General features: G+C 42.7%; 1 protein-coding gene across 2 annotated transcripts in view; it reads right to left on the bottom strand.

Annotated features, from left to right (window-relative positions):
- Positions 1-20,951, bottom strand: part of Znf521 (zinc finger protein 521) — a 278,862-nt gene that overhangs the window by 9,667 nt on the left and 248,244 nt on the right. For both annotated transcript variants that reach the window (XM_028759505.1, XM_028759504.1), the window contains 2 exons: positions 20,230-20,361; positions 17,214-17,329 (listed from right to left, as the gene is read on the bottom strand). In XM_028759505.1, the coding sequence (XP_028615338.1) occupies positions 17,214-17,329; positions 20,230-20,361 (248 nt within the window). The remainder of the gene's footprint in view (positions 1-17,213; positions 17,330-20,229; positions 20,362-20,951) is intronic.

The raw sequence follows: 20,951 nt of genomic DNA, 5'->3' as shown, positions 1-20,951 counted from the left end.
AGAGAGAGAGAGAGAGAGAGAGAGAGAGAGAGAGAGAGAGAGAGAGAGACCTGTACTACATAGGATGAATGTGGGCAAGTGTCCAGAAATTCTACAAAGGATCCTTTGAGGATATAAGTGGCATTATCTGTGGGTGGAACTAAATCTCTTCAGAAATTTTCACTCACTCAACTGTTTACTCTACATACAAACAGCAAAGATGGTTCACCCCAGGCCAAAGAAACAATAGTACTTAGGGATGCACATATTGCCACAGTGTCTAAAGGGACTCGGGAATTAAGCTGTGAAAGTTACTATTTTGGGTATGGAAATGAATGTCTACTTTGGTGGTCTATCTTTACTGGCAGGAATTATTTTACCTGTCTATGTATGATACATAGCATAAAAGGAAAAGTGTAGTTTCCCAGTTAGGAAGGACCTAAGAGAAAGTGCTTGTGAGCATCTCTTAAGAGATGAAGGATGTTCATCTGGCTATGGCTCATACCATCTATCAGGGGAGACAAGCTTCAAAGGGACTAGAGCAAAGGCTCTCTGCCTTCTGTGGGGAGCTGTAAGCTGATCTTTTAGAGAATCTACATATACCTGTTGGCATGAAGCAGTAAAGAGGGCAAGGAACACTGGTAAAACTGAGTGCCACAGAGCAAAAACCAGAGTTCTTAGACATCATAGGATTTGGTGGGGTTTAAGTTACCAGGCCATGTGTACAGGTAAGGCATCAGTTTGGAGAGTAGCTATGTTCAACACATTATATTTTTGTTTGTTTGTTTGTTTTCAGAAACAGTCTCTTGTAACTCAGGCTGGCCTCAAACTATGTATCTGAGAGTAATAAACTGGTCTTCCTGCCCCTCATCTTCTAAGTTTTGGGATTACTGCATGAACTAATGTTTTGCTTTTTCTTTAAAACAAAATAAATAAACACACAAGCAATATTTAACCAGTCTGGAAAATTTTACAGTGGTTTATAATGTAGCAAGAATACCCAGGTAATTATCTGGGACTTAGTTTAATGTAAGTCGTCAGAAGCAAAGACTAATTAGTTAAATAATGCAACTTTTAAGTAAGAATATATAATAATTCCCAGTATTTTGACAATTAAACAGTATACAGAGATAAAACAAGCCACTTCAAAAAGCCAAATTATTTTGCTGGGCTACATATGGGCAATGTTAACATGGTAACAATTCCATTTTCCAGGAAGACCTTTAAAAGAATAGTATAATTCTGGCTATATGCTGATTTCTAACTATTTTGCATACTGAAGAGGGTTGAAGACTCCTATTTGGAGGTCTGAAGACATAGATGTATTGGGAGTATTTGCATGCTTTCCAAGTGTGAGTTCCCATGTTTGATACACAAAACCCTGCAGAAGCCACCTGTAATAGGCTAGTACATGTCTCAAATGAACCAGGCTGAGGGCAAGAACCAATACCCTCTGACCCCAAAATGTACACCATGGCATGGAATTGTCTGTCTGTCTGTCTGTCTGTCTGTCTGTGCCTCTCCAACACAACACAATACAAAATTAAAATAAAAAACCCTACTTTTTCTCTTTAGAACTCACAATAGTTTGCATTGAGATTCACAGAAAGTTTCAGATTGGAAGAACAAGCAAAAAAAAAAAAAAGCAAAGTGGTCACTGGGAAAAGTTAAAGGTATAAAGTTGAGTTTTCTTTTTTGCAAGCAATCAACAAATTGAGCTACTTGTTTAGATGCAAGAGGCCAACAGGAAATTGCAATCATACAAAGCAGAAAGAAGAGGGCCCAGGCTATGATGATTCTGCCTCACCTCTGGAACGACAGACTCTCAGTGTGTCAGGGGGACAGAAGGCTTTGAAAGGCAATACTGTCTAATAAGATATTCAGGGATTAGGTTGGCTCTTCCCACACAGATGTGTGCATGTACCAGTTGTAGCTAGGCTTTAATATTTTCCACTGTAATGTTTAATTTATCACACTGGTACCTTCTAAACCAGAACATCTGTAAACAAGGCTAAGAATGACCTCTTTCCAATTTTACATCAGTGAACAGTGCCCCTTCTTCGTGCTTCAATTTTAATACCTCAAAGATAAATAACTCTGTGCAGGAGGTGGGAGGTGAGGCTTCTCTAACGTTAATGTGTTAATCTTGGGCGAATACAAATTTCCTTTCTACCCAGCTCTAGAGTGCACAGCACTGCCTCCCATACCCAAGCTATGCTCACGCATCTCTCTCCCAGTCCAGCACAATTAAACAAACTTATGCTAAATATTTAATAGGCTTGTATAGTAATTAGCCACAAATAATTATCTTAGATTGATAATTGCTCATAAATGTCCCCTTACAAGCATTGCAGATATGTGGCACCTCCCTCTGTTTTTAGATTTTTGAAACCTGGAAGTATTGTTTTATAATTTTTATTTTTTAAAAGAGGACTTAGTAAAATAAATCTTAGTCATTCTCCTTGGCCCAAGATCTTACAGTCAAGTTTGGCTGCCCTGTAATCAGCTATAACATTCCTCTAAGCCCCGTTGTGGTACTTCTGCCTGAGAGATCCACTGAGATCTAGTTAGGTTCCGAAGGGTGCTGGAGCTGACTGGCAGCCTTACGATTTAAACTCTGGTCCATCAGTTTCAAAAGGTCATCTGATTAGAAGGGGAAAGGCACCAGGCACTAGTGATTTATATTCAAAGGGTAACCTTTGTGAGAAGGAGGAACTGTGACTCTCTGCCTTTCAATTTGATAGGACAGGGGTTCCCTTCAACTGAATTCCAATAATTCTGAAAAAGAAGGCAAAGTATGTGGCACCCTCACCATGTGTGTGCCTGTGTGTATGCGCGCGCATGTGCACTTCAAGGCTCCAAGGCCATGCAGAAGCCAGAAAGCGACATTAGTTGTTTAGCCTGATACCTATGTGACAGAATCTTTCACTGCCCCAGGGTACACCATTCTTTTCAGCCAGGCTGGCATGCCTATGAGCCCAGGTGAACCCCTAGGCTCCTTCATCCACAACTGGGGTTACAGATGCACAAGTATACACCAGCTTTTACATGGCTGCAGAGGGTCTGAACTCCTGTCACCATGCTTGCATGACAAGTGCTCTTGCTAGGCAGCCATCTCCCCAGCCCTCTCTTATTTTCAATTATAACACTGCCATGCTCTCTAAGCGTGAGTCAAACACACTAACTCATTAAAGATAACAGAAAATCTGTTTGCCTACCATGAGCAACCAAACAACTGTTGTCATGTAGGTCAAAACATATCAATCGATATTGTTACGCGGTATCGAATGGGAGCCACACCCTGAGAGTACGTGTGCATTTCCACGCCTGAGCAAGTGTGTGCTGCGTAGAGAATGAGTTACATCCCTGCATGGGCTCCAGGTCCTCTTCAGATCGTTCACCCCTCTGAAACTGTCTGAGATGGGGAATGCCCCTTAAGGAAGTCCCCAAAAGAGGCTTTGTTTGAGATTGTGAGAAAATTCTTTGAAAGTACAAACATGTCATAGCCCCAGTGTAATATTTGGCTTTCTTCCACTTTAAGTAAAAATTCCTGAAAGGTCTACTTTGTTGTGCTCCCCCCATCATCCTTACTCCTTGCCTCCTTTCTTCCCTCTTCTCTGTATCTTTTTCTATGCTTAAGACAGCATCAGGACCTTTTTCTGGAAGTCTCCTCTGTGTCTTCTGGACCCAACTTTGTTTATAAGCACTCACATAGGCACCAAGAGAAGAAAACTTAAGTGTGTCAGGAGGCCATCTGAGGGTCACTTAAGTGTGTCAGGAGGCTACCTGAGGGTCAGAAGACAGCTTCGTGGAGTTGGTTCTCCCTTCCACCGTGTGAATTCCCCAGGGATGGAACTCTGGCCATCAGGATTGGTGGCAGTCACTGTCCGTCACTGAGCTATCTGGAGGTTCTGTCTTATTCTCTAAGAAAGCCTGTTATATTATGCTTATTCTGTTACTTGTACACCATTTCTGCTAGGACATGGCTAGGACATTTCCGGTCATAAAATGACAGCAGTGTTTTCCATGTGCCCCTCCACCTAGGAGAATTGGTGTCTGCTTAAGAACCCCCTTTTGAGGTTCCTTCTCTCATCCCACTTTTGGGCATCTTTTCTGCTTTGCTTCCTGGTCTATGATAGTCTCCTCACACCTCCAGGTATTCTGAGCTAGCAGAGAGGCTGCCCTTTAATCTCCTCACACAGAGGTGTGCTGTAACTATGGAGAGAGCAATCTATAACCCTCACATCCTTATACAATTTGCTCCTCCAAGTTAATCTGAATTCATTACAATAAAGCAATATAATTAAAAAAAGCACTCTTTAATGTGAAGTATTTAACATGATCCTGGAAGAATGGCAGTCTTTGAGCAGAGGGCCAGGCGGCAGCCATGGTGCACACTCACACAAAATCAAAGGTGAGCCATAAACAAGCACACAGATCCACACTGCCACACAGAAAGGCCCAGGCAACGGGAGGCCTCATTCTCATCAGTCCTCAAAGGGACCTGCCACACACAAGTGGCACTTATTCTAATTTAAAGCCCTCGTGCTTGCTTCAGTGTTGCAAAATTTATAAAAGAATAACTTCATTAAAGTGCCTGGCACTTCAAACACACATGCAAACCAGCTACAGCACAGACGGTTCTGGGCAGGAGGGGAAATAGACCCAGGGACTTGTGATCACAGACACTGACATGGAGTCTGTGGTGGGTACTTCTCTTTCTGACAGTGTGGTTCCCTGTGCAACCGTCCCTCACCACGTACTTTGGGTGCATGGTTCTTTACTTCTGTCAGGAGGCTTGCTGCTTCTGCGAGCCTGCCTAATAACACTGAAAATCACTCAAAGAGGTTGTGCAAGCCATGTCACATGCAGAATTACATCTGGCAGTACATGAATGAACACTATTCAATGTCCCTTTTCTGGCCTGCAAGGAGAGTGATTCTCTACAGTCCATTATTACTATTTCCATTTACTTGGGTATGTATTTAGACTTGTTTAAACTGTTTCAAAACTAATGTTAAAAAAGATTTCCCTTTAACCCTGGCACCTAAGTGGGGTGGGGGGAAGGGAGGAAAGCAATAATAAGGGTCAAGGATAACAATTTTTCATATCCATGCACGGTGCTGAAAGAAAAAGGTACTAGCCTCCTAAAATACACAATCTTAAGAAATCTCCTTTTTCTCCACTGAATCAAAGGCTAGGAAACACTACAGTAAAATATCTTCAGGCAAGATTCTAGAGCCACAAGGCAGCCTGTGTTATAGCACACATCATCTGGTGCCGAACTGTCCGCAGATTCTAGTATATAGTATGTGTGTGTATTAGAATCCTATACATACATACATACATATATATATATGTATATATGTATATATACATATATATGAAATGTATATATATGAAATACAATGTGAAGACAAATTTTGTAGCTTGTATGGAAATAGCAAGCCTCTGAAATAGCTGACATAGCACACAGTTGTACTAGAGCCCTGTCCTGAGAGAGCTCAATAGTAAATGACAGGTCTCCTTTTCCACTAGGCGTTCTTATTAAACTGGCGATAACTTTTGCTTCAGAGCAAGCACTCAGAGGCCCCAAATTACAGTCTTCTGGTGGATAAGAGGAAATGGCCTTAGGGGGGAGGATTGTAGAAGAAAAGAAAACAAAACCCCAAACAGAGACCATCTCAATTGTCTTTCAGAATTTTAGAGTGGGATTGGTCTTGGTCCAAGGGAGATTTATTGTAAGGTGCAAAAGTCAGGTTAACAGCAGGACAGACAAATGTAGACACTTAATGCTATCATCCCCACATACATGGGCTGTGAGTCATACTAGCCCCTGGAAAAACAGTGTTGCAACAAATTCTCAAGCTCTTTACATCGAATAATGTAATACATGGAGGTATGTATGCACTCTTTTATCCTCTCCATGAGTGGGCTAGAGCTAATCAAATGGAGTGAATGAGCTAATTCAATTACAGACAGCCTTTATTATATAATAAAATATGGATTATCGATCGTGTGGAGCCAGTGATGCGTGATGAGGCAAATGCAGAGCCTGAAACCTTGAAGAGCTCAATTCACAGCTGTTTTTATTCATGTTTTGAAAGTACTAGAAACTGTTTTCACTTGTGGAAAACCATCAACATGAAACACTGCTAACTAATTAAGCCCAGTGTTCCAAAAGAGAATGAATTCAAGGTTAACACTGAGGGCTGGGCTGCAAGCCTGGGAAGGGTTGCCTAGATGGGGTGTAATCCCTTACTGTACCTAGCAATGGAGCCTGAAGAGTCAGCTAAGTGATTCTACACTGTGTATGGAGTGAACACTTACGTGGAAGACTAGGATTCAGTACAGGGTCCTTGCTATACATCAATGGGATCCTACTCGGATTAGCACAGGTAGGGACAGCTGTCCTGCAGTGTAATCCAGGCAGCCTTAACAAAACCCTTTGCCTCTGATTTCTGAGGGATGAAAGGCAAAGGGTCAATCTCTGAAACAAACAGCTCTTATTCAGAGGGCCACTTGGAGAGGTGGGGTCACAGCTAACCGTAAAAGAGGAGAAGACATCCCTGTAACTCTGCCCCACCATAAGGCATTGGGGCTGATGCCATTGGTGTCCTGATACAAAGTTCAAGCCCCACCTCTTTCCTAATCTTAGAAACTTGCTGCTCTTCCTTCAGACGGGAGTTCACAACCTCCGCACCCCTGTGTGGGCCAAGTCCACCCAGCTCCCTCTGCAGCAGCCCCAACACAAATATGCTCTGCTCTTTCCTCTCTGTATTTTTAAGAGTGGAGCCAGGCTCTGTGCTTTCGTAGGCATCCCTCCAGCATATAGGTAAACGGACATGAGCTATGTTTTTGAAATGACTCCCGTGAAAGGGAGGAAGGAGGGATGGGCAACAGTACTTGTGTGAAGTTGCAGACTGTTCGGCTGCAGTCCAGAAAATGAATCCAATTTTTCATTCTGTCATTATAAATATTTCATTGCAAATGGTACTGATTTTCTACAACTGTGGTTAAGCAAAGGGCCTCTGTGTGAATATTTAAGGAAAAAAAAAAAACCTCTAGGAGGAGGAAGACAACGACGAAGAGGGAAGGGGGAACGAAAGGTTAGCAACCAATTAATTTTGTACTTTAAATGTAAAAGGATGCTGGGAGAAATTCAACAGTGATGTAGTGTGTGACTCAAAGAAGAAGAAAAAAACATTTACTCTGCTCTTCTTCTGACAGTTTCTCATAAAATATCTGCAGTCCATCTATCTTTTAGTACTCCAGGCTCCTCTGGAGAGCAGAAAATGGTGGTTTAAAGCTCACTTCAGTGCCAGTCTGCGGGAGATTGCTTTCCACAGGACCCCCGCTGATGGAGGCCTAGGGGAAGAGGCCCAGGAGTTATTCAATCAGTCCGAGACTCTGGGGCGGCTGGGGGTCCTTTGAGGGCTGATTATAAAGCTGCCCTCCTGTTGCCTGCCTCAGAACAGAACGAAATGAGCAGTCTCTCGCTGAGAAGATTCTGCAAGAAGGAATTTCACCTGTCATGGAGTTTGTCAGAATTTCAGGATTTATCTTGGTGCAAAATTAATAAAATACCAACCAGGAATTCAGGCTGACTACTCGGCTGTGTCATCTCAAAGTGATCTTTCACCCAAGAAAACCTGGCTGGCGAGCCCAGCTACTCCTGCCCTACTTTTTCCTTGGGAGGGTGAAAGAGGTCATGTGACAAACACCCCCGGGCAGCAGGATGGGATGGCAAGCCAATTACACACAAGGTGGCCCCTGGGTACCACTGTCTTCATGGGTGACCTCTGACCTTGCCATGGCCCTTCCAAAGCCTCTGAAATTAGCTGGTGCCCGAGCATCCGCAGACCATTCTGGATTCTATAACATAGTAGGTTCCTATGGCATCCGATCTGTTAAAATCATATGATGGTTTTCCAGGCCTGGCTTTGATTTATCCTTTAAATGGAGTACAACAGTGGATCATCAGGCGCATGATCAGGAAACTTTACAGATTAATGTGCAATCACCTAGCAACAATCGAGTCTAGGTTTGGATGTTTGAACACACACTCTGCCCTCTCCTGTCCTGTTACTACCTCTGGGCTTCCAGGAGAAAGGAAGGAGAGCAGGGAACCACCAAAGGCCTGCCAGCACTCAGCTCAGGATACACTCAAGGATGACTCTATTCTCACCACCTCAGAACATGCCTTGAAGCCCTTTGTTATTGTTGCTCTTTTCCGTGGCACAGATACTCTGCTTGTACCAAGGCCGGCTGCTCTCTCTTACATAAGGTCCAGGTCCCTGAGAATGGGTGCTATGGCACCGCAGACACAGTCTATATGTGGCTGGGACTGCTTTCTACCTGCTAGCTGGATCAAGTCGGTCTCAGAGCCATGGACTGAGGAAGGTTCCCCCTGCTGACACTGAAGGCATCATGAGGACGGGATGAACGTGGATTGTGCTGACCACCTGCACCATATCTCTGGGCTTCCCAGGTTGCCCCTTACTAAATGATGTCTGACAGGAGATTTCAGGCTCCCAAGTCAGCCGTGGTAGATTAAGGCATTGCTGCATCACCCTTTTCCAACTAGTCTTTCTAAAGAAGAGGTCACCAGTTTGTTCCATCCACTTCTCTCTTTAGTCAGGTAAGAGCCCGGTTTTATTCTGGAAACCTTCACAAATAAGGAACAATTGGACAGTATGCACACTAGGAAACTGTATGGGAAGGAGGAGGGGCTCTCTCTGTCTCTGTCTCTCTGTCTCTCGGCTCAGAAGTGAGCATACAGATGGTGGTTGGGATGCAGGGTGCTCTCAGGAGGCTTCAGTGGAGATGCGTTAACTCCACAGAGGGAAAAGGGCTTCCCACCAGTAGCCTCATGAATTATAACTGACTATGGGAGTGAGGTCTTGGTGCCTGGCTCACAGCAAATATACGATTCCATTTTCCTAGACAGTGACCTTTCACCCTTATAAACTCAAAGCATTGCCCAGCATACTACTGATATTTAATGGTAGTGAGTCACTTTATATACGGTTAGAAGGCACACAAACTTAGCAGATGTATCCAGGGTGTGGATTGGTTAATTATAAAATTAAGCTTTGCTGATAGAGAACAGGAAGCCTTTGATGGTGGAGTCAGGTTTCCCGGGGAAGAGATGGGCTCTGCCATCCTAGCTGAGGAGTTGCATCCAGCAGGAGAGGGCTGTGCAAGGAAGTGGATGGTGGCCCCCCACCTTCCCATACAAGAGGCAGGGAAGATGCTTAACTTTTGCAGGCTCTCCTGTGCAGAAGCTGGCCCTGCCTAAGTGCCTCCCATGCTTATTCAACGAAGTAATCAATGAAGGGGACCTGTTATTTTAGGCAGTTTGAAATTTCACTGCTTTAAAAGGACTGGTTTCCCCTGCTTTTCACTCTCTTCAGAGCTTCGGAGTTGCTGTTCTAAATGACAGCACCGCCAGCAGTGCTTTTAAGCACCATTCATCTCCCCCACCCCATCTCAGGCTTTTACAGAACACCGATTTCCCTCCAATAAGGGGAACTTACTCCTTCATAGCTGCAGGGCACAGCCTGTTACGAGCTGTAGATTCACTGCAAATATAACAATAAAGGATACAAATGTGAAGTCCTCCTAAAATACACGGCTGGCTCTGAAGCTGCCTTGCCTTAGCAAACCCGATCAAGGGTAGCCTATCAATCTTTCGCAAATGCTCAGAACAGCTCATTGCTGGGCTGCAGTGCGAGGATCATCACCTCCAGGGATCTAGAAGATGCTGGCCTGGATTCTCTGCTCATTTCAGGGGATTGATAGTTAGAGTCTGTGATTGCCATCTCTCTTCCCCTAATTGTCACAACAGTTGGGTCTGGACATGGTGTTTTCCAATAGTCAGATGAGAGTTTGTAAACACCAAGGGTCTACTCTTGGCACACAGTCTCTGCTAATGTGAGGAAATCGACCTACGTGTAGAGCAAACATCTAAAATAGGAACACTTGCAGGAATTCCATGAATATGTCTGGGTTGCAGAATGTTCTGGAAATTTGGGTTTCTGGATAGTTCCAATAGATCTGACTGCAAAGGTGCCTAGGCAGAACTCTGTTTGGAGGACAACTGTGTCGTCTGCAGTCTCTTGTTCTTAATGAAGCAGCTCTTCCAGTGCTGTGGCAGCAGGCTGCCGGGGCGACATGGAAGCCTACAGAGCCAACGAGGCCCAGCCAAGGCAGAATGTGGCAGAGGTGATGAACACTTCCAGGGGGTGGGGAGGAGGGGCTGCAGAACTGGCCACACTGCTGTCAGCCTGCCCTAGCTGGATGCTCCATAAAGTCTCACTGATGGCAGTTCAGAGATGGCCATCTGTCGTCAACTCTGGGCCAGACAAAAAATAATGTAATGGCAGCTTGCTTACAACAGGGCTGCTGGAGGAGGAGCGGGTCCTAGAATGAAGAGGTGGTGCTCCCTTTTTAAATAGTAAAGTGCAGCCATCGATATGAACATCAAGAAATTAATGGATGGAGAATTTTTTTGAAAACTGAGCTGGGGGGCTGTAGAAACTATTCAGATGCAAATAAAGTGTTTTCCACTTACTGCAATTACCCCTGCTGCCCCGATTCTGGTCACATCAGCCACTTGGTTCTGGAAAGTCTGACTACCAGGACACATGGTAAGGCAGTGAGGGCCAGATTTAGAAATAGGAGAGCCCAGGTTGTGCCTCCAATCCTGCACACACACAGATTAAATGTTTATTGGGACAAAATAGGTAATTGAAAAGGCATTTAACCCAAATAAGTTCATTGTGACAATCACACTATTTTCTGTATGCTTGCTTAATTTCTAGATGTAGTTTTACTAAAAAACAAAAACAAAAACAAGAAACAAAACGACCTCACCTTACGATGCATTGTGAATGTGAAATAATTTCAAACTTTTTCCTTTATTCCAGAAAATCCCTAGCATTTGTGGCAGAGAGAGAGGTTGGGGGGTGGGGATGGGGGAGCAAAAGGAGGGACAAACGGAAAGGGGGGATAGAGAGAGGGAGGAAAGAAAGAGGACAGGAGAGGGGGAATATAATAACACTACAGCCAAACCAAGGTTAGATCACCTCTGCTCCATTTTTGTGTCTGACCTGATTAACTTTTTGCCTTCACTGGTAAGGCCGATCAATCCTGATTGAATTATCCAATATTAACAGCTGAAAGTGATCAAAACTAATGGTGAAAACACAGCACCAATCAATAAATCAATGCAAATGATTCGGTTCCTGGAGATCTGATCAAATAAAAGAGATAGATCAATTTAACCATGGAGCAAGTTAAGTGCAAGTTGCCATAGCACCGATTTGCTTCCAAAGCCCCACCGGCTCACAAGCAAGGAGACGAAGCAATGTATAGAACACTCTAGTTCCGGAGTCACGCACTCATGTGACACAATTTATACTCTTGAAAATCTTGCCATCTTCCCGATATGTTTAAGGGCCGACCAGAGTGATGCAGAGGCTCTGTAGCTTCAGGGGATGTAGCCCAGGGCAGCACAAAGGGGAGGCTGCTGCTCCTCCACAGTCTGTCCTAAGGGACCACCGCAGGACTGGAGATGCCAGGTCTAGACAGAGCATGGGACAAACACTTCCATCTGGGGCCCTCTGAGAGCAGGCAAGACAGGTTTGGGATTGTGACTTTCATTTATAAGAGTGGGGATAATGACAAAAACTTTAATGTCTGTGAGAAACAAAAGATTAAGCTCTTGGAATATACAGGAAAGTTGTGAGATGGGTGGGAGGGCCAAAGCAGAGTTACAAGCACGTTGTTTAGATGTGCTACACAAAATTTCCATGCTTCCTGCTCACTAGACATTTCAGGTTCAGGTGGAGGGGAACATGAGAACAACGTGAATAAAGTTTTCTTCCAACCACACCCAGTCCCCACCTTGCTGTTTACAAAGAGGCAACAAGAACCTTTCTGTCTTGGCCTTAACTGAAGGGAGTTGGTACACAGCTTTGAAATAAGATTCCTGGAAGCCAGCACCATTACTCGTAGAGTTCGAGGCTAAAAAGCAAAACAAAATCTAATGCAAGATGTGTGACACTTGTGAAGAGAGAGGAAAAGCTTAATAATCAGTATCTTCACTTAGAAACCAATTAACAGGAAGCCCTGTCCAACGTATGAGTGAATGAAAAATTATTCCAGCAAACTAAGAAAACTCAGGAAGTTCCTGAGCTCTAGGGTAGAGTTTTTTTTCCAGCTAATTGGCCAATCTTGATTTTGCTTCCTTGGGTCAGCATTAGAAATGCAGGATGCCAGGGAAGCCCTGGTCCCTGACTGTGTGGTGTCTGTCTTTCTCACCAGGTAAGGTACCTCCCAGTACTTCTAGGCTCAAGAGTACAACACCGTTTGTTGGAATCTTCCTAACAATAGATTACATACCATGCCACATAAGAATGATTTATCTGTATCAGACCTTTCAAAGTTGACAGAAAATAAATTTTGAATTATTTTTGTATCTCGTAACATGATTGGCATCATGGTACATTTAAGAGATGGAATTGTGTTTTAATGAATATTTTAAAATCTCTATTTTATCTATAACCTAATAATGTCACTGGGAACTAGTGTACTTGTGATTCTGACTACTGACAAAAGACTCCTAAATGCCTCAATACACCTTATTTAATCATCTGAAGCACATGATTGCAGCTCTGAAAGACCAGCTTAGGGACAGTTAGCAAGAGACCTAATGAGCCACATTTCAATACTGTTCTGTTGTCCTGATGTCCCATCGCGTATACAGCAATTCAGTTTTCTTTCAGAAATATGACCATAAAACTCAAGCACTAATAAAACTGAGGTGTGAAAAATATGCATCAAAATCAGGTGACATGCTGGAAAAGTGATTTGAGGAGAAAATCAAACAGCTGCAGAGGCGGTGACAAGTTAAACTGCGGTGGCATCCTGAAGTCTACTACAGCCCCCAACATGCCAGCTGCTCTCTCAGTGTGGAAACACTGCAATCTATGATGCAAACATAGCTGAAATGCTAGCATCATCCAGAGTTTAAGCTCAGCCAGGCCAATTAGTTCTATCCACTGCACGAACTTCTCTGGTCACCACTAAACCCTCAACATGATGGAACTTCCTTAGAAGACATGCAGGAAAAGGAGGGAGACCATCATTGCCACTCAGCTGCAGGTTTTCCTGGGGTACCAACTGAACAGTGATTTCTGTGCTGTAAGACAGAGCTTTAAGGCTCACCCACAGTATAAACCACTTAGGATATGGCTGTGCATTGAAGGGTATTATTCTTGGACCACAGCATGCTCGCTTAAGCTCTCTTAAAGCAACTACCCTATGTTCTGCAATGAAGATTTGTTTTCTTATTTTGTGTGTGTGTGTGTGTGTGTGTGTGTGTGTGTAGGCAATCACATGTGCACACGTTTATGTGGGTGCTTATGAAGACCAGAAGAGGGTATCCCATCTGAAGCTGGAGTTAGATCTAGGTGTTAGGTGGTTGTGAGCTGCCTGACACTGGTGCTAGGAACCAAACTCAGTAACTGCTCTTCACAGCTGAACCTTCTCTCCAGCCTCATAAATTCTGCTAACAAAGGAATAAAAGACAAACAATCAAAAAAAAAAAACAACCAAAAAACCAAAAAAAAAAAACTTAGCCCCCCCCCCCCCAAATGAAATAAAACTAAAAACCCCTGAGGTCTATTATGGAAACATGTGAGTCCCTGAATACATTCATTTATTTTCTAAATAATAAAATGTTTCATTTGTTCAAATAATGGGCTTTTATTCCCAGCTACCTTTGCCTTCCTGCCACATGCCTTGGCTAACACATCAGGTCTGTCTGTGTGGGTGGCTGGGAGCACCCCAGGAAAAGATGAAGATAACATTGCAGTAAGAATGAAGGACTGTGAAATAGTGAAGGAGATGTCACAAAATCATTTCTGTACCACTGAGGGACATTCCACAGTGGTTAGTGAGCAGCTCAGAATGTTTATTCTATACTTGCCCCAGTGTTCCCACCCTGCAGCTAGAGGCAGAGAATTTGAATGCTTTAAGATTCTAACATAATTTCAGTTCTTGAAGATTTCATTTCATGCACTCCTGTGTACAGTCCCTTCTGAACTTTAATGGCCTAAAAATATAGGTGAGTTCAAGTGGCTTAAAATGTACATTTATTTTATATATCAAGGTACAACGAGCAGTGGCCCGATACACTGGCTGCATCTTTCTGTTCTCTTATTTTTGTGACAATATTTTCTATCCTCACCTTAATTTCAGTTCAATTTCCCAGCATCCTGGCCATGAAAGAAACTGCTTTCTGTTTTCAAAACAGGAAATTAATCACTAGTTAAAAAACCACACAATTTTCAGTTTCTAAGGTAATATGGGTACTGAAAGGATACATGCATGAACTTCTAGGGTCAAATGTAAAAATGAAGATGCCATCAAAACTCGGAAATGTCAACTTCTGATCAATGGATCAATTGTGTCTGATCTAGAATGGGTCACAGATCACTCCTGCCACAGTGCTGAGCTGTAGGCGTAATGTTTTGTGCACTGTGTAAAGTTTACCCTTGTGTTAGTCAAATGACGACTTCTCTATCCCACTATCTGGTTTCAATCCAACACCGCATTGTAAAGCTTATGTCAAGAATCTCCTGTCTCAAGTTTGTGTAAACAGTTCTTACCATTTATTCTCTGCCCTGTCAATAAGAGCTGGCCACCCAATGGCTGGCAGAAAAGAGAACAGGATGGGACTTCCACCACTGAAGGAAAGGACAGGGGGAGGAGGGGGAGGGGGAGGAGGAGGGGAGGGGGAGGGGGAGAGGGAGAGGGATGGGAGGGAGGGAGGGAAGGAGGGAAGGAGAAAGAGAGGGAAAGACAGAGGGAGGGATGGAGGGAGGCAGGGAGGGAAGGAAGGAGGGAGGGAGGGAGAGAGACAGAGGGGGAGAGAGAGATGGAGAGACAGACAGAGGGAAGAAGGGAGAGAGGGAGGGAGGGAGGGAGGGGGGAGAGGGAGGGGAAGAGAGGAGATTGAGCTGTGAGGCAGGGCGAAAGGAGTTGGTAAGAGTTCAGTTGGAGCATGGAAGGCCCTAAATGCAAGTATTATTGAGATGTTGGCTGGGAGGTAGTTAGATTAGTGTAGGGGATTAAGATAGACTGACTGCCCAGGAATTGAGGCAAAGCTTGAAAATAAATCTTGGTCCCTGTGTTACTATTGGGGAACTAGTTAGGAAAGAGAAATACAGCTGCCTTATTAATTTATTATATGGAGTTATATTAAAATGATCATTCACACTAAGCTCTCTCAGTGAAAGACATCAGACACATCAGTTTGGAATCTGCCCATACAGTGCCCAAGTAGAAGTTTGATGCAAACATTTAGATGTTGGATCAGCACCAGTCCCTGCACAGAGCCTATGACTTTCATCCTAAACTGTTACTTCATTTGTTTCAAAGTTTACAAACTAATATTTTAAAGAGGCAGAACAATCAATGCTCTTATGATCTACTCTTTGACACAAGTTGCAATAAAACCTGTATTTTTTTTTCAAGCAAGAATGTAAGGTTATTTTAGTATGATAAAAGCATGACTTGGACCTTTTTCTATATTTATTGGCAGACACATGTGATGGGATCCAGTGTTTCAAAGAAACAAAATATGAAAAAGAGATGTTAGTTCTCTTCCACTGATAATGATGTAATTCAGTTGGTTCATTTATCTCCTAAATTTCACCTAACTTAGTTGCTTAGAATAATAACTGAGTAGAATAGCCGTAAATTCCCTATTCTTATATACACAGCCCCTCTAAAGCTTGCCTTACCAGAACCTCCTTCTTTCTTGGGCATAAAGATACCCTAGAGGTGGCCAGAGGTGTGCAGATAAGTTGTGTTGCTTGGTCTTGGCTCTGGGTGTAGAAGTCAAGTCCACAGCCATTTTAAGCCAAACAGTAATCAGTATATTCATAATAAGAGATTTCAAGTGCAGCTCCACTTTCTTTCATAGGAGGCAGGAAGATTAAAAAAAAAATTAGCTGGGCAGTGGTGACACACGCCTTTAATCCCAGAACTTGGGAGGCAGAGGCAGGTGGATTTCTGAGTTCGATAGTTCGAGGCTAGCCTTGTCTACAGAGTGAGTTCCAGGACAGCCAGAGCTACACAGAGAAACCCTGTCTCAAACAAACAAACAAACAAACAAACAAAAAAAACAAAATAAATAAATAAATAAAAGTAAAAAAATAAAAAAAAATTTTAAAGATGCAAAAAGAATTGAAAAAATCATGTTCCTCTTCTAAATGAAATTTCTGGAATAGAATCCAGGTTTCTTTGTCTTTGTTTCTACTCCTTTTTTGGTGTCTTTGTGACTTTATATTTTGTGTTTGTTGGGCTTGCCTTGAACTTGTGACCTTGGGATTATAGGCTCGAGTCAACATGTCCTTTGACTCTTTTTCTCCTTTCCCCCTTCTCTGTGATGCCTGGATTAATCTGATGCCTTTAGCGTGACAAAAAGTACTCTACTGCAGAGCCGCATCCTCAACCCTTTGACTTCTATTTTTAGCTACTATTTCTGAGAGTCATTCAAGCAACCAAACATATATATTTTGTTTTATCCTTATATTTATACCTATAATTTCATTTTCACCTTGTGACAACCTGTGAGTGTGAAATTTGTTTCTTTTTCTTCATACCTGATGTTCAGGGAAGTCATGGACCTTTATATCTAATAAATAGCACATCCAAGGCCCAAGCTAACATCTCGGGATGCCCGGACTTCAACTCCAAAGCTGTGGTTTCAGTACTAATTACTCAGTTGCCTGATGTGGAACAAATCCATCGTGGACAAAAGACCCTTCCCAGTGTTCAACGTTCTGGATAACAGTGGCTGTGTATCCATCCAGCATGGCTCCCAGAGGGAAGGAGGATGAATTAAACAAGACTTGGGAGAGTGAGCTCTGACAAGTGAGGTGAATGATCCCACAGTGCAATAACCCAAGCCCTGCATCCCTCACACAGGGTCAGAAGGTCCAATTACAGTTCTCTTCTAGTTCTTTTTATGATTGACAGCAGCCAGAGGCAAAATTATTTTGGTGTCTATTAATCTTGTCTTTAATTTCCCCTTTGTCCCTCCAACACACAAGAGCATCATGGTGGCCCAGGGTGAGAGAGATTCTCAATCCATAGTTAAAATGCCCCATAAGAGTAGCAAGTAGGCTCAATCCCAGCCTTCCTCACAAGGCCATTACCTGTAGCTCTGTTTGGAAGAAAAACTTCTGTGGGCATTGTGTGCAGTCATAGATCTTGTCTTCTTGTCCGTGGGCAGAGAATATATGCTGCTGCAACTTGTTAGCTTGGACAAACACTGAAATAACAAAGAGATGGGAGCTTGGGTTACTGAGTTCCGCTATGTCCTGTGCTGATGACTCCACACACACAGACAACAGGGTGAAGAGCACACCTCCGGGCATGCCTGGCTCCTGACATCTGGGGAGAGCAGGAGTCACATCTGTTCATGGCTTCCTAAGACGCACTCTACCAAACACCTATATCAACCTGAAAAGTAATGGTTCACAGAGGCCTTGCTCCTTGTAAATCTTTGCAAATAAAAGCTGAGAATTGTCAAATGCACAGCTCTGTCTCATAAGAAATGACTCTTACTTTACAGCAACCCACAGGTTAAGAAATCATGCTGCTCAAACTCTGTTTATTGTATTTGCCTAAAGTTATAGCTAGCAAACAGTTCTCTATTTAAATGTGTTAATGCTAAAAATTATATCCCACAGCTACTCTGGGGCACTGTCTATAAATGTGCAACAGAACGGCAGGTAAATTCTCTTTGGATACTTTAAGATCAACTCGGCCTACACACGGAATGCAAGGGTTTCAATAATATAAACATGTTCAATTTTAATGACTACAAAACAAGGCCCTAAGACTGTGTAACAGTTTACCTAGGAGACATACTATTAATAATTAAATTGTATATGCCAGAGGCGCTGTTTGGGCTGGCAGAGCTGACTTCTGACGGATGCTTGGTGCACTGTGACCTAAAAAAGTTTGCATCTACAATATTAATCTGTATAGGCATGGAGAGGATTTATTAAAGATGCTGGCATTTGACTTTGACTCCACTCTGATCATTAAAATTATTCTAATTGCCAGCCAACCTAACATCATATTACAGTATTGTTCTTGTGAGTCATACATTTTAATAACATTTCTCATTACCTTAAAAAAACTCTCAGTTTTCCTTACACCAAACATGCTTTATATTGAAAGGTTTGATTTTTCCTAATTGTTATTTTCAAATAACTTCAAGATACAATAAAACAATTTACACCCGTTTGTACAGAGACCCAGGCTGTTCTGGATGTGCCTTTGTTTCCTTACTAAGCTCAACAAAAAGAAACCGGATTTTTATCCAGGTTTGAAACTTATGTCCATATCACTTCTATGGTTTTATGGGGCTCTGGATACAACATGAAAGAACTATTTTATTGTAAGATTTAATTGTGCAGCCCTGTGGCCCAGTCTTCTTTTAAATAGACTTACTAGGTACCTACACAAAGGGCCTTGACTCTTGTCTCTGGCTGGGCATCTTAAATACATGGTGAGAGTATAACAATAGTTTTAATACAATAAAAATTTAGAAGAGTAAACAAAATCAATAGAGAAAAACATTAGCAGATGAAATGAATGTTAACGATACAGCCATCAACATGCTTAATCGATGCCTTTGATTTTGTTCTGCAAACAGAGAAATTTCTTTTGAGGTCAAGATTCACAAAGCTCTCTATCTACATATTCATTCTTTCCATTGATGGGCTTTACCACTGTGGAACAGACACAGCAAGATGATCACAGGATCTTTTAAGAAGTAATTTCAGAGACCAGGCAGTGGTGGCACACGCCTTTAATTCCAGCACTTGGGAGGCAGAGGCAGGTGGATTTCTGAGTTCAAGGCCAGCCTGGTCTACAGAGTGAGTTCCAGGACAGCCAGGGCTATACAGAGAAACCCTGTCTGGAACCCCCTCCCCAAAAGAAGTAATTTCAGGCAGGAATCTAAATCTTAGGCTAGAACAAAGAAGAAGGCTTCAGGCATGAATATGACTTTGGGCTAAGACAGGGAAGTAGGCTCAGATATTTTGGTCATCCTGATAAGCCCTTAGAAACAGTGACTGTTTCGATTGTTCACAGAACATGGGAGTGTTCATGGAACTTTGTTTATTGTCTTGCTTGTTCTTTGATTATTTGTGTTTATTGTCTTGCTTGTTTCTTGACTATTTGCATCTATTGTATTGCTAGTTCCTCAACCTAGAACTGACCTTAATACTTGCATGTAAATGGTATAAAAGCAAAAAGAAGGAGGGGGATGGGATGGGGGTTTCTAGGGAGGGAAATGGGGAAAGGGGATGGCAACTGAAATGTAAGTAAATAAAATATCCAATAAAAACCAAACCAAACCAAACCAAAATAAATACTATGAACCACCTCTCCACTGGGGTGAGTCGGGGGAGTAGTCTTGACCTTTTTAGGGCCACAGCAGAAACATATATGATCATATTGCAGTTCTCATGGGATTCGAGGAATAAATTCTGAAGAGTGTGTGTGTGTGTGTGTGTGTGTGTGTGTGTGTGTGTGTGACTGTCTCTCTCTCTCTCTCTCTGTTAATGTTTCTGTGAGTGTGTGTCTGTGTTTATCCCTGACAACTGTACCACTATAACAGCTGATAAAAATTTTCTAAGATCATATATTTCTACCAACTTTTAAAACCCAATCTCGCAAGAAATAAATGTTTACCATTACAAAGGACTATTTTACACACACACACACACACACACACCCCTCTTCATAAAATTGATATAAAAGTATTCAGTTTGAGGTCACATGTGTGGGGGCACTGAGATCACATATTTTACTTGAACACTGAGTGACCCAAAAGCAGGTGGACCTTGGTAACCTTTTAACATCCAGAGGAAGCAGAGTGAACCCAACACGGATGTCGTTTTCCGGGTGGGAAAGTAAACCTAGGCGAGAACTTGAAATGCCATTCGTTCATCCTGACAGTTAACCTTCCAGTCTGGCTCAGTCTCTAAAGCAGACTGCAATCAATAATGCTAATCAGCAGAAATCAAACATCTTCCCCCAAATTGAACTGGAGTCGTTGCTGTAAAAGGCCAAGCAGTGGAAGTATGCTTAGAGGAAGACACAGTGGGGTCAGCACACACACAGACTCCAAGTTTGCTCTAAGAAGTTCCTTACCTGTGAAACAGACGGGGCACTTGAATGTGCCTCCCATCCCTTCAAAGCTGTGCTCTATCAGGTGACACTGAAGCTTGGCAGGGGAGTCAAAGGTCTGGCTGCAGAGTTTGCACTCATGGTTCAGCCCTTCATCTGTTGAGGAAAGTACATTTACAGAAGAGGTCAAATCTACCATCTGTGATAGAGCAAGAATACCTCTCATTGCAAGCTATCGCCAAATATAAATATGGAGTCATGTATAGCCACACCACCCTGTAATGCCTGCTCCAAAAACATGTAATAGTGGTTTCTGGTCATCTTACATTATTATGGAGTTTTTAGTAATTTAAGCATTTCTAAAATTTAAAAGCCAATAGTCAGAAATCAGATTTTACTTTGAGGCTTTTAGTGTGTCAATAGCAAGGTTTCTGTTTTAATGATCATGATTTTATGAGCTCTGTATTTCCAAAGATCTGAAATAAAGAACAGATAAGGAAGTGGAATGGGTTCCTCCTCAGTGCCTCTCTACTTTGCCTGGAAGACTGTAGAAGCTTCTATCCCTGACCACAGGTTCTCTGTGGAATTCTTCTGAAATAGACTTTACTGTAGCAACCTGCTCTGGCGATTCTGAAGCAGAATGTTTCACTTTATGGATGTTCTTTCCTCTACTTCTTAGCCCTAGCCCATCACATCCAAGCCCAGCTCACTGCTCACTTGCTTTGTTTGACAGTTCTAATTTTGTC

This window comes from Grammomys surdaster, unplaced genomic scaffold (assembly GCF_004785775.1).
Source record: "Grammomys surdaster isolate TR1022 unplaced genomic scaffold, NIH_TR_1.0 126298, whole genome shotgun sequence".
In the NCBI taxonomy this organism is placed as follows: Eukaryota; Metazoa; Chordata; class Mammalia; order Rodentia; family Muridae; genus Grammomys; species Grammomys surdaster.
The sequence above is the reverse complement of the archived record's forward strand: the minus strand, read 5'-3'. Positions and strand labels throughout refer to the sequence as shown.